Source organism: Bombina bombina, chromosome 8, assembly GCF_027579735.1.
Source record: "Bombina bombina isolate aBomBom1 chromosome 8, aBomBom1.pri, whole genome shotgun sequence".
NCBI classification, from domain to species: domain Eukaryota; kingdom Metazoa; phylum Chordata; class Amphibia; order Anura; family Bombinatoridae; genus Bombina; species Bombina bombina.
Genome location: NC_069506.1, coordinates 22,240,718 through 22,255,959, shown reverse-complemented (window position 1 = coordinate 22,255,959; position 15,242 = coordinate 22,240,718). Strand labels below are relative to the sequence as shown.

Genomic DNA, 15,242 nt, shown 5'->3' with positions numbered 1-15,242 from the left:
TCCGAATCGATCCGAACCAAACCGATCCGAATTTTTTTGCCATGCACATGTCTATAAACAATACATTGTGATCAAGATATTACACCATAAAGTAGCCGTAACGTTTTAGATTTATATATAATAAGATCATTTCAATCACTAAACACAAAACTAAAATATCAGAGCACAAAACATTTATTGACTATACATGAAGCAAAAATGAATTGATATTTTAAAAATAAATAACTTTTAAGTTCCCCAAAATCAACAGCGCTGTCCTCTAGCAACTGATCATTTTGATGCCATACACCTAGATTACAAGTTTTGCGCTATAGAGGGTGCGAAACAAATGCAACAAAAGTTGCGTTATTTCACCCGTAATAGCGCTGCTATTCCGAGTTTTTGAAAAGCCGGCTGGTGCGTGCGATATGGTTGCGTGGAGCTCCATACCGCACAAAATACAAGCGCTGCTTTGACGTCCTCGTGCACGCTTTCCTCATAGACATCAATGGGGAGAGAGTGTTAGAAAAAAACACTTGCGATCCTGGAATGAAAAGCTCCATAACGCAACCCCATTGATGTCTATGGGGAAAAAATTGTTATGTTTAAACCTAACACCCTAACATAAACCCCACGTCAAAAAACCCCTAATCTGCTGCCCCCGACATCGCCAACGCCTAATAATGTTATTAACCCCTAATCTGCCGCTCCCGATATCGCCACCACTGAAATTAATCTATTAACCCCTAATCTGACGCTCCCGATATCGCCACCCCTATACTAAAGTGAGTAAACCCTATTCCCCCGCACCCCAACATCGCCCACACTATAATAAAGATATTAACCCCTATTCCACTGCTCCCCGACATCGCCGCCACTAAATAAAGTTATTAACCCCTAAACCTCTGGTCTCCCACATCGCTACCACTAAATAAACCTAATAACACAACCCTAAACCGCCATCCCCCCACATCACAACAAACTAAATCTAAACTATATTAACCCCTAAACCTAACCCCCTAACCGTAACCCTAAACCTAACCCCTAAACCTAACACCCCCCTAATTTTAACATTAAGCAGCCTCTCATTCCTATTGACTAATTTGAATCAGCCAATAGGAATGAGAGCTGCTTAACAGCCAATAGGATTTTAGCAGCCCTAATTGCTATTGGCCTGCTTTAAAATTTTCAGCCAATAGGAATTGCAATTGTACCCCCCTACCCCCAGTATAAAAGAGGGTACCTTGTATTTGAATCCTCAGTTGTGCGGCAGATGATCGCATGAAGAGGACCTCCTCGTCGGATCGATGGACCTCCGCCTGGACCTCCACATTGAACCTCTGCCTGGACCTCCGCCTTAGACCTTCGCCTGGACCACCGCCTCCGCGCATCAACCACTCAGCCTCCACAGGGATGAAGAAGATGCCGGTTCCGCAATGGACTAATATGGATCCGCCTGGATGAAGATGGAACCACTGGGATGAAGATCGTTCAAGCCGGACTTCAGCAACTGTGAGTACCTAAAGAGGGGTTAGTGTTAGGTTTTTTTAAGGTTTTTTGGGTGTTTTTTTTTAGATTAGGGTTTGGGCGTGTCTTAAAAGAGCTGAATGCACCTTTAAGGGCAAGAAAAAGAGATGAATGCCCTTTTAAGGGCAATGCCCATACAAATGCCCTTTTCAGGGCAATGGGTAGCTTAGGTTTTTTTTAGAGTTAGGTTTTTTAAAAATGTTTTACAGGTAAAAGAGTTGATTTCTTTAGGGCAATGCCCTACAAAAGGCCCTTTTAAGGGCTATTGGTAGTTTATTGTAGGCTAGAGTTTTTTTATTTTGGGGGTCTTTTTTATTTTGATAGGGCTATTAGATTAGGTGTAATTGTTTTTATGTTGGATAATTTAGTTTGTTATTTTTTGTAATTTAATATTTTTATTTTTTGTAATTTATAATTTTTTTTTTGTAATTTAGTTTATATATATTTTTTTAACTGTAGATTTTTTTTTAGTAGGGTTAGGTTTTTTAATGTGTAATTTAATTAATTTAATTTGTAGTTATTTTAATTTTAGAATTATAGTAATGTTAGTTTAATATATAGTTTAAACTTTTTTTTTTTTAATTTTACAGGTACATTTTTATTTATTTAAGATAGGGTTCTTGTAATTTTAATTTTAAAGTTTAGGGGTTAATAGTTTAATTTACTTTTTTGCAATGTGGGGGGCTGGCGATTAAGGGGTTAATAGGTTTATTTAGTAGTAGTGATGTGGGAGGCCAGAGGTTTAGGTGTTAATAACTTTATTTAGTGGTGGCGATGTCGGGGAGCGGCGGATATTGGTTTAAAATAATTTATATAATGTTGGCAATGTTGGGGTGTGGGGGAATAGGGGTTAATAACTTTAGTACAATGGTGACGATGTCGGGGAGCGGCAGAATAGGGGTTAATATATTTTATTAGTGTCGCCGATGTCAGGAGCAGCAGATTAAGGCGTAATAACTTTAATATAGTATTTGCGATGCGGGAGGGCCTCGGTTTAGGGGTTAATAGTGTAGTTTATGGGTGTTAGTGCACTTTTTAACATTTTAGTTATGAGTTTTATGTAACAGTTTTGTTGCGTAAAACTCATAACTACTGCTCTCAGATGGCGGTACTGATCTTGTCGTTATAGGCTGTAACGCAAGCTTTTTAGCCTCACCGCAAAACTCGTAATTGTAACGCCATTGGGAATCCCATGAAAAAAAAAAAAATTTTTGAGAGCGGATTGACATTGCATTAGAGGCTAAAAGGCTTGCGGTACAGCTATACCGACAAAGACTCGTAATGGCTGCGTTGCTGTTTTAACGCTGAAATGGCCATTTTTTCAGAGTTAAAACCAAGAACGCAAAACCTCATAATCTACCTGATAGTGATTAATAATTTAGTATTAAAAAGAAAAATCTCTTCATAACACACACAAATAACCTTATAATTTTAAATGTAAAAATCAGAATACACAACTATTTATATTTTCATGAGAGTATTTACAGATTTTTAGGTTTAGTTAAACAGATAAATATCATATTTTACCTACTCTAAAACTATAGCAGATGTGAAAGCCTTAGCTTTCAAAGGCCTAGATTTGGAGTTTGGCGCGGTAGCCGTGGAAAACCAGCGTTAGAGGCTCCTAACGCTGGTTTTAGGCTACCGCCGGATTTGGAGTCAGTCAGGAAAGGGTCTAACGCTCGCTTTTCAGCGCGACTTTTCCATACCGCAGATCCCCTTACGTCAACTGCGTATCCTATCTTTTCAATGGGATCTTTCTAACTCCGGTATTTAGAGTTGTGTCTGAAGTGAGCGTTAGAAATCTAACGACAAAACTCCAGCTGCAGAAAAAAGTCAGTAGTTAAGAGCTTTCTGGGCTAACGCCGGTTCAGAAGCTCTTATACGACTGTGCTCTAAAGTACACTAACACCCATAAACTACCTATGCACCCCTAAACTAAGGCCCCCCCACATCGCCGCCACTCGATTAAATTATTTTAACCCCTAATCTGCCGACCGCCACCTACGTTATCCTTATGTACCCCTAATCTGCTGCCCCTAACACTGCCGACCCCTATATTATATTTATTAACCCCTAACCTGCCCCCCTCAACGTCGCCGCCAGCTACCTACACTTATTAACCCCTAATCTGCCGTCCGCACGCCGCCGCCAGCTACATTATAGCTATGTACCCCTAATCTGCTGCCCCTAACACCGCCGACCCCTATATTATATTTATTAATCCCTAACCTGCCCCCTCAACGTCGCCTCCACCTGCCTACACTTATTAACCCCTAATCTGCCGAGCGGATCTCACCGCTACTATAATAAAGTTATTAACCCCTAATCCGCCTCACTCCCGCCTCAATAACAATATAATAAATAGTATTAACCCCTAATCTGCCCTCCCTAACATCGCCGACACCTAACTTCAATTATTAACCCCTAATCTGCCGACCGAATCTCGCCGCTATTCTAATAAATGGATTAACCCCTAAAGCTAAGTCTAACCCTAACACTACACCCCCCTAAGTTAAAATATAATTTAAATCTAAACAAAATAAATTAACTCTTATTAAATAAATTTTTCCTATTTAAAGATAAATACTTACCTGTAAAATAAACCCTACTATAGCTACAATATAAATTATAATTAATATTGTAGCTATTTTAGGATTAATATTTATTTTACAGGTAACTTTGTAATTATTTTAACCAGGTACAATAGCTATTAAATAGTTAAGGAAATATTTAATAGCTCAAAATAGTTAAAATAATTACAAAATTACCTGTAAAATAATTCCTAAACCTAAGTTACAATTAAACCTAACACTACACTATCAATAATAAATTAATTAAATTAAATACCTACAATTACCTACAATTAAACCTAACACTACACTATCAATAAATTAATTAAATACAATATCTACAAATAAATACAATGAAATAAACTAACTAAAGTACAAAAAATAAAAAAGAACTAAGTTACAAAAATAAAAAAATATTTACAAACATAAGAAAAATATTACAACAATGTTAAACTAATTACACCTACTCTAAGCCCCTAATAAAATAACAAAGACCCCCAAAATAAAAAATGCCCTACCCTATTCTAAATTACAAAAGTTCAAAGCTCTTTTACCTTACCAGCCCTGAACAGGGCCCTTTGCGGGGCATGCCCCAAGAAATTCAGCTTTTTTTCCTGTAAAAAAACACATACAATACCCCCCCCAACATTACAACCCCACCACCCACATACCCCCTAATCTAACCCAAACCCCCCTTAAATAAACCTAACACTAAGCCCCTGAAGATCTTACTACCTTGTCTTCACCTCACCGGGTATCACACCGATCCGTCCTGGCTCCGATATCTTCATCTAAGCCCAAGCGGGGGCTAGACATCCATCATCCGACGGCTGAAGAAGTCCAGAAGAGGCTCCAAAGTCTTCATCCTATCCGGGAAGAAGAGTAGATCCGGACACCGGCAACCATCTGGAAAGACCTCCACCGCGGACCCATCTTCTTCCGACGACGACTTCCCGACGAATGACGGTTCCTTTAAGGGACGTCATCCAAGATAGGATTTCTATAAGCCAATCGAATTAAGGTAGGAAAATTCTGATTGGCTGATGGAATCAGCAATCAGAATCAAGTTCAATACGATTGGCTGATCCGGCGAGGGACGCCATCTTGGATGATGTCATTTAAAGGAACTGTCATTTGTCGTCTAGTCGTTGGTTGAAGAGGATGTTCCGCGTCGGCTTGGAAGAAGATGGTTCCGCTCCGCTCCAGAAGAAAGAAGATTGAAGATGCGGCTTGATAGAAGACTTCACTCCAGATGATGGACTTCCGACTTCAGCCCCGAGGATGGATTTCTTCAGTCGCCGATTGGATCCAGACTTCAGCCGAGGATGGACGTCACTCTTCAGCCCCCTGCTTTGGCTTGGATAAACACTTCTGAGGCTTGGATCAAGACTTCCGAGGACGGATCGGTGAACCTGGCAGGGTGAAGATAAGGTAGGAAGATCTTAGGGGCTTAGTGTTAGGTTTATTTAAGGGGGGTTTGGGTTAGATTAGGGGTATGTGGGTGGTGGGTTGTAATGTTGGGGGGGGGTTTGTATGTTTTTTTTTTACAGGCAAAAGAGCTGAATTCTTTGGGGCATGCCCCCGCAAAGGGCCCTGTTCAGGGCTGGGTAAGGTAAAGAGCTTTGAACTTTTGTAATTTAGAATAGGGTAGGGCATTTTTTTATTTTTGGGGGCTTTGTTATTTTATTAGGGGGCTTAGAGTAGGTGTAATTAGTTTTAAAATTGTTTTGTAAATATTTTTTTATTTTTTGTAACTTAGTTCTTTTTTATTTTTTGTACTTTAGTTAATTTATTTCATTGTATTTATTTGTAGATATTGTATTTAAATAATTTATTGATAGTGTAGTGTTAGGTTTAATTGTAGGTAATTGTTGGTATTTTATTTAATTAATTTTATTGATAGGTGTAGTGTTAGGTTTAATTGTAACTTAGGTTAACAGATTTATTTTACAGGTAATTTTGTAATTATTTTAACTATTTTAGCTATTAATAGTTCTTAACTATTTAATAGCTATTGTACCTGGTAAAATAAATACAAAGTTACCTGTAAAATAAATATAAATCCTAAAATAGCTATAATATAATTATAATTTATATTGTAGCTATATTAGGATTTATTTTACAGGTAAGTATTTAAGCTTTAAATAGGAATAATTTATTTAATAAGAGTTAATTAATTTCGTTAGATTTAAATTATATTTAATTTAGGGGGGGGTGTTAGTGTTAGGGTTAGACTTAGCTTTAGGGGTTAATACATTTATTAGAATAGCGGTGAGCTCCAGTCGGCAGATTAGGGGTTAATGTTTGAATGTTAGGTGTCGGCGATGTTAGGGAGGGCAGATTAGGGGTTAATACTATTTATTATAGGGTTAGTGAGGCGGATTAGGGGTTAATAACTTTATTATAATAGCGGTGCGGTCCGCTCGGCAGATTAGGGGTTAATAAGTGTAGGCAGGTGGAGGCGACGTTGTGGGCGACAGATTAGGGGTTAATAAATATAATATAGGGGTCGGCGGTGTTAGGGACAGCAGATTAGGGGTACATAGGGATAATGTAAGTAGCGGCGGTTTACGGAGCAGCAGATTAGGGGTTAATAATAATATGCAGGGGTCAGCGATAGCGGGGGCGGCAGAATAGGGGTTAATAAGTGTAAGGTTAGGGGTGTTTAGACTCGGGGTACATGTTAGAGTGTTAGGTGCAGACGTAGTAAGTGTTTCCCCATAGGAAACAATGGGGCTGCGTTAGGAGCTGAACGCGGCTTTTTTGCAGGTGTTAGGTTTTTTTTCAGCTCAAACAGCCCCATTGTTTCCTATGGGGGAATCGTGCACGAGCACGTTTTTGAGGCTGGCCGCGTCCGTAAGCAACTCTGGTATCGAGAGTTGATGTTGCGTTAAATATGCTCTACGCTCCTTTTTTGCAGCCATTCTGTGGACTCTCAATACCAGAGTATTTTAAAGGTGCGGCCAGAAAAAAGCCAGCGTTAGATACGCGGGTCGTTACCGACAAAACTCTAAATCTAGCCGTTAGTGTCAGTAGGTTTAAGCCTGAAATATAATGTCATTTATTGACAAACAACAAAATTCCACATCTACAATCCATATACATACACATATTTAGACACACAAATATATATATATATATATACAAAACACGGGTGGGGTCAGCACTCTCAGGCCGGACCAGGTACACATCCTATGACCCTGCAACATGCACAGCCCTGGGTGAAAACCAGCACTCTCAGGAAGCTGTACTGTCACCAGAGTCACAGGCAGTTAACCCCAGTCAGGCCTGGGTGCAAGGCCCAAGCAGGGAAAATTACAAAAAAAACTAATATAACACACAGAAAAAGTCCAAGGCACGCACTCACAAGCTCTCAACTAAGATAAAAAGCAGCAATGGAAGAATTAGTTACCGCATCTGGCCAAATGGGAAAAGTCCAGGTACCTTGTCAAGGTTTCTTCCAAATAAACCTGGGTCCCTAAACAGCCACACAATGCAGGCTCACAATCAAACAACTGTGAAAAAAAGCAACTGTGAAAAAATGGAGGGTGCACAGGCTTATGTAATCTCCCCAAACATATACAAAACATGGGTGGGTTCAACACTCTCAGGCCGGACCGGGTACACATCCTATGACCCTGCAACATGCACAGCCCTGGGTGCAAACTTGAGAGTGCTCGTGGACATAGTATCTCAAAGTTACAAATAGAATCAAAACTTTCCCTCCCAGGGGCCAGATTTCACCTCTCAAGATTATCTGCAGACCAGGTAAAAAGAGAGGTATTCTTGAACTGCATTCAGGACCTTTCCTCCCTGGGAGTGATTGTTCCAGTTCCAGAAAGGGAAACAGGGTCTATGATTCTATTCAAATCTGTTTGTGGTCCCAAAAAGAGGGACCTAAAGTTCCTCTACAAGTTTCTCAAGGTTGCCGTCCTTTAAAAATGGAAACCATTCATTCCATTCTTCCTTTGGTCCAAGAGGGTCAGTTCATGACGACCATAGACCTGAAGGACACATATCTTCATGTTCCCATCCACAGGGATCATCACAAATTCCTGATATTTCACCTTTTCTAGACAAACACTTTCAGTTTGTGGCTCTTCTCGTTTGGCCTTGCACAGCTCCCAGAATTGTCTCAAAGGTTCTGGTGGCTCTCTTGGCAGTGATCAGGTCTCGAGGAATTGCAGTGGTGCCATACCTGGACGACATATTGGTTCAGGTGCCATCTTTTTTTAAACAAGCAACTCTCATACATATATCTTGTTGTCTTTTCTACGTTCCCATGTTTTGAAAATGAATCTGGAAAATGGTTTCCTTGTTCTAGCTACAAGGGTGGTTTTCTTAGGGACCATAATAGATTACCTATCTATGAAAAGTTTTCTGACGGAGGTCAAAAAATCCTTAATTCTCTCCTCTTGCCTCTCTCTTGACTCTACTGTTTGGCCATAATTGGCTCAATGTATGGAGGTAATTGGTCTGATGGTCACTTCCATGGACATCATTCCCTTTGCTCGATTCCATTTAAGAGCTCTGCAATTATACATGCTGAGACAATGGAACAGAGACCATTCAGATCTGTCTCAGAAGATAGATCTATACCAGTTGACAAGAGACTCTCTCCCGTTGTGGCTTTCTCAGCACCATCAGTCTCAGGGCACATGCTTCTAGAGACCTTCCTGGGTGATTGTGACCACAGACGCCAGCCTGCTACGCTGGGGAGCAGTCTGGGACTGGTTAATTGTGCAGGGACTATGGACTCAGGAGGAGTCTGCTCTCCCTGTAAACATCTTGGAGTTGAGAGCGATTTACAATGCTCTGATGGCTTGGCTTCAATTGTCCTTAGCCCTTGTTTATCAGGTTTCAGTCATACAACATCACCTCAGTGGCTTATATCAACCACCAGCGAGGAACTCAGAGTTACTTAGCCATGAAGGAGGTGGCACTGATTATTCAGTGGGCAGAAGTCACAATTGTTGTCTATCTGCCATCCACATTCCTGGAGTGGACAACTGGAAAGCGGATTTACAAACAGACATTTCATCCCTGGGAGTTGGCTCACCATCCGGAGGTGTTCTCCAGGTTAACCCTCAAATGGGGGGTGCTGGAGTTGGATCTGATGGCGTCTTAGCAAAACGCCAAGCTTCCAAGGTACGGTTCAAGGTCAAGAGGTCCGCAGGCCGCACTGCTAAATGCTCTTGTGGTTCCTTGGGATTTCAGTTTGGCATATCTGTTTCCTCCATTTGCTTTCCTTCCACGAGTCATTGCTTGTATCAAACAGAGAGAGGCATCGGTAATTCTTATAGCTCCTGCATGGCTTCGCAGGATCTGTTATGCAGACCTAGTGATGATGTCATCTCTTCCACCTTGGAGGTTTCCTCTGAGGAAGGAGATAACTCAGGGTTCATTCTTCCTTCCAAATCTCATTTCTCTGAAGCTTACTGCTTGGAGATTGAATGCTTAGAACCAGTCGTTGACACCATGATCCAGGCTCGCAAGCCTGTTACTTGAAAAATTGACCATAAGGTATGGTGTAAATACCTTTATTGGTGTAAATCTAAGGGCTACTCTTGCAGTAGGGTCAGGATTCCTAGAATCTTATCTTTTCTCCAGGAAGGTCTGGAGAAAAGGGTTGTCAGTCAGTTATCTGAAAGGTCAGATTTCTGCATTATCTATTTTTTACACAAGCAACTGGAGGATGTGCCAGATGTTCAATCTTTTTGTCAGGGCCTAGTCAGAATCAGGCCTGTGTTTAAACCTGTTGCTTCTCCTATGAGCCTTAATCTTGTTCTTAATGTTTTGCAGCAGGCTCCGGTTGAGCCAATGCATTCCATAGATATTAAGTTGCTATCTTGGAAGGTTTTGCTTCTTATTGCTATCTCTTCTGCTTAGAGAGTTTCAGAACTCTCGGCTTTGCAGTGTGATTCTACTTACTTTATCTTTCATGCGGATAAGGCGGTATCTTCATACTAAATTTGGGGATTCTAACTAAAGTGGTTTTGGATATAAATATTAATCAGGAAAATTGTTGTTCCTTATCTTTGTCCCAATCCTTCTTCTCATAAAGACGTCTGTTTCACAACTTGGCTGTGTGCGTGCTCTAAAATTCTACCTATAGGCGACTAAGGATTTTCACCAGTCTTCTGCTTTGCTTATGAGACTGCTGGGCAGCAGCCTCCTGAGAGAATTACAGCTCATTCCACTAGGACTGTCTCCTCTTCTTGGGCTTTCAAAGATGAAGCTTCTGTGGAACAGCTTTGCAAGGCTGCAACCTGGTCTTCTCTGCATACTTTTTCCAAATTTTACTAATTTGATACTTTTGCCTCGGCTGAGGCCTCATTTGGGAGAAAGGTTCTTCAAGCGGTGGTGCCTTCTGTTTAGGTCTGCCTGTCTTGTTCTACCTCCCTGTTCATTCTGTGTCCTCTAGCTTGGGTATTGGTTCCCATTAGTAATTGAATGGCATTGTGGACTCTCCATATCTTAGGAGAGAAAACTAAATGTATGCTTACCTGATAAATTTCTTTCTTTCCGGATATGGAGAGTCGACGACCCCACCCCTTATTAAGACAGTTATTTTTTACTAAACCTCAGGCACCTCTACACCTTTGTGTTATTCTTTTTCCATTTCCCTTTGGTCGAATGACTGGGGATTATGGGTAGGGGAGTGACACTTAACAGTTGTGCTGTGCTGCTCTTTGCCTCCTCCTGCTGGCCAGGAGTGATATTCCCACTAGTAATTGAGGGGTTTTGGGTTTCGGGTTAGCACAAATGAGAATATGCAATAGAGAGTGGGTTTTGACTTCTATGGGGAATACGTGAATGCACACACAATATTCTAACTTTGGATTTTTGCGCTAGTTGGGTTACTGCGAGAGTGAAAACAGTTTACTTTCAACTCATAATACAAATGCAACCCGACGAGCACAAACAGCTTACTTCTACCGCAATTAACGCTCAAACGGGAGCATTAATTTGTGCTCCACTTGTAATCTAACCCTATAGCTTCAACAAGAAACCGAGAGCATTCTGTGCATTTTTCTAATTTAGGGGCAGCTAAACTTTTTGTAGAGGGCAGGTCCCTAATGGCTGGATTGCCAGAGGACACATAACATTATACCCATGTTAAAAACAGATTATAATTACATTTGTGCTTACAAATTCCATAGGACGTAAATTAAACTTGAATTTAACTGCATATACTACTTAAATTGAACTAATACAGTACAAATATATGTTTCATTTCCTAATGAGATGTGTATAACTGCTTTTTCAGTAACAAATTACTGATGTCTGGTGCAAATAAATGGTGATAAATATCACAAAATACAAATGGAATTGAAAACAATCGGATTTAAATGTCCTGCTGCGTACAAATGTAAACAGTCTGGTTCTGTGTTAGCTTCCCAGGCAGTTCTTTTGATTAAACAACGTAAAAGGAAAAATGAATAGAATAGTATTGTCACAGTATCTTTACTTTATAATTGTGGTGAAGGTGGTGCTCACATAAGATGGTTATTTTACATAGATGGCTCATTTACTGCTCAATCTCTCATTATCATTACCAATAGTTCTGGGTTAGATTTTCTTTAAAGAAACATAAAACACAAACTTTTCTTTTCATCATTAGGATAGAACATACAATTTTAACCAAATTTCCAACTAACTTCTAATAGCTAGTTTGTTTTATTCTCTTGGTACCCTTTGTTGAAAAGCAAACCTAGGTAGGCTCAGGAGCTGGGAGCTAGCTGGTGGCTGCACAAATATACCTCTTATCTTTTGGTTTACACATGTGTTTAGCTAGTTTCAATTAGTGCATTGCTGCTCCTTCAATAAAGGATACCAAGAGAATGAAGCAAAATTAATAACATAAGAAAACCGGGACATTTTTTAAAATTCTTTCTGGATAAAGAAAGAAAAAAATTGTGTTTCACATCCCTTTAACTAATTTATTTCTCTATTTAATATAAACAATAAAATTGAGTAAGTACATATATATAAATAACAATTCTAGGGCGATATGAAGTGTCCAGATTAGGGGCACAATATGTTCACCGCTATTGTAAGCTTTCTCGTGCACAGCTTTATCTCATGCGCATGAGATCGCTTACAATAGCAGTGAAAAGCACAAGTAAACTGAGCGCTGGTTACAAACGTTGCTGTCATGTAACAGTCAAGACACGTGCACACTCCTGACCCTACCGCAGTATGCTATCAAGAACACCAAGAGAAAGAAGTAAATCTGATTATAGAATGTAGGCTCTATCTGAATAATGAAGGTTTCCTTTTGACATATTTGTCCTTTAAATCCAGCAGCACCAAAGTAAAAACACAAACCTAATATAACTAAGAGAGTAGGAATTCAGACTAAAATAAATACATAGATAGATAGGAAGAAAATCATACAACCAATGTTTTAGGAGAGTTTACTGTGGATTTGGTATAACTGTGTTAAATATATCTCAGCAGGACATAAAAGGAAAAGAACACTTCTGGCATATCTAAAGCAGATTCATTAATTCAATATACAGCTAACGGCAAAACTGCAGCAACATTAAAATTAGAGGCAGCTCAATTATTGCCCCAAGGTGTTTCCTGCTTCGTCGTGTAACAATCAGCCAAAATCACAACATATTGATGTCAGATCTTTTAGTCACAGACGCAACCTCCTCAAAAATATGAGGACTGATCCTGGTGAGAAACTTTTGTTAGAAATGTGCTGAGGCCATAAGCAGAAAATTAGATGTCATTGAAACTAAAGGTAGCATTAAATATGGGTGCTAGCAGTCAATCCATTAGGCAGCGGGGACACACACACACAAACATGTACAGTTACTCACAACTGCTAGCGGTATATAGTGATATACACACGAAGGGGCCAATTTATCAAAACTTCAACTGATAATACGATGGAATCCGCTTGAATCCCGTGTCATATTCGACGCAAATTAAATCTGCCGTAATTAACAAAGCATCAACATTGTCAAATGTTAAAAAGTGTGATGTAATATTACATATTTATGTAATTTAGAAAGTTGATTACAATTGTATACTCTTTCTAAATCACACAGACAACAAAGACGCATGTTCAGTATCTAAATAATATGTTAAATAATAATATTATAATCACATGTAATTTCAAGGGACAGATTCATTTCAAAAGTAGTTTTAATGACAGGTAATGTCTGTCTGGCAGCAGGACTAGTAGATATAGGGATACAAAGGAAATAAATACATTACATACTATAGCTAACTTCCTTTTTATATCAATCAAATTTCACCATGTTTAACACATGTAATACAAGTCCCACTGCATTTTGCATCAAATTTGACGCAATACTTCACACCAAATTTGACGCAATGCTCGAACTCCTAAACAACCCACAAACTAGTGGAATTATCCACCACTTTTGATTGGGAAATGCATAATCACATGATTTATGACATCAGCCAATCTGATTTAAATATACATTTTATACTATCACTAACAAATCAAATTGCTCAATACTTGTGTCATTAATCACGCATCAGAACTTGTAAGTGCCATTTGTTACATTGTGTATTATACTTTGAAAGTATGTATATGTGAAATTAGTATTAAAGTTCAACATTGACGATGACATTAGGACACACAATGTAATATTTTTGACAATGATTTTAAAAATCGATTGATGTTTGATTCAATTTAATCTTAAGATGATAGCTCAAAGGGATAGTCCACCTAACATTAAACTGTCATGAATCAGATAAAGCAGAAATTAAAATCACCTCTTTACAGTGTTTTTCTTCCTTCTCTTGAATTTCATTTTCATTAAGAAATGTAATTTTATATGCCAGCCCATTTTATAACACCTGTGTAGGGGTGGTGTTTCAAACTAGACTACAATCAGGAAGGGTTACACAGGTGCAGAGAGAAACTAGCCCAGCTCTTAAAATATCCAGTGTTTGCAAATGAATACCTATGATACCCTGATTACATGTTATATTCACAATTATTCTTCCTCAGAATAATAATATATTTACAATATATATATATATATATATAGTGGTATAAATAAACAGAGATATGAAAGACAACATTGTTTAGAACAAAATAAAATTTAGGGACATGTAAATATGTTTGGAAAATTTTTTGAAATAACATAATATATATATATATATATATATATATATATACATATACAGTATGTGCAAAAGATATATGTACAAATTCTAGCATTAATAATCATTTAAAAAAAAAGAAAAAACATGATATAGTCATATCATGATTTCTAGAAATACAAATACACATTAATTTATGTGAAAATGTCATATATCACATTTTTTGTATAACAAATAAATAAAACAATGAGATATTATTGTTTGTTCAGGTATAAATCTGGCTATTTCTTGGACATTAACAGATGAAATATAAAACATTAGCTTTAGAGAAATGTGCTTGTTAATGAACAGTAATAATATGGTATAAATAATGTTGGAAAAAACAGAATATCCGCAACATCGATGACTCTTATTTATCAACAGTCCATTGCTTATTGCTCCGTACTTGACATGCGTGTTTTTGACAGACTTTTTAATTAATAAGGGGGTCATATGAGGATTGTCTGACGAGCGTATTGGCTCCAGCGAATGCACCGAGATTGATGCTTTGATAAATTGGACCCATATCATATAAACAAATACAGATTACACACACACATGTACAGTCACTCACAACTGCTAGGTGTATATGATGAAATACATACATATCAAATAAACATACACAGATTACACACACACACACATACAGTCACTCACAACTGCTAGGTGTATATTGTGAAACACATACACATCATATAAACAAAGTAACACATATTAAAGACACACACACATGTACACTCACTCACAACTGCTAAGTGTATATGGTGAAACACATACACATCATATAAACAAGCACAGACTACACACACACACACACATGTACAGCCACTCACAACTGCTAGGTGTATATGGTGAAACACATACACATCATATAAACAAACATAGATTAAACACACCCGTGTACAGTCACTCACAGCTGCTAGGTGTATACGGGGCAATACATGCACATTACATAAACACAGATTACACATGATATTATATAAACAAATACAGATTACACACATGTACAGTCACTTATAACTGCTAGGT

The 15,242-nt window shown here is 38.5% G+C and overlaps 1 protein-coding gene across 1 annotated transcript in view; it reads right to left on the bottom strand.

The window, feature by feature from the left end:
* EPHA8 (EPH receptor A8) overlaps positions 1-15,242 on the bottom strand; it is a 261,148-nt gene that overhangs the window by 220,517 nt on the left and 25,389 nt on the right. The window contains 1 exon segment of the mRNA XM_053690913.1: positions 15,037-15,041. Within this exon segment, the coding sequence (XP_053546888.1) occupies positions 15,037-15,041 (5 nt within the window).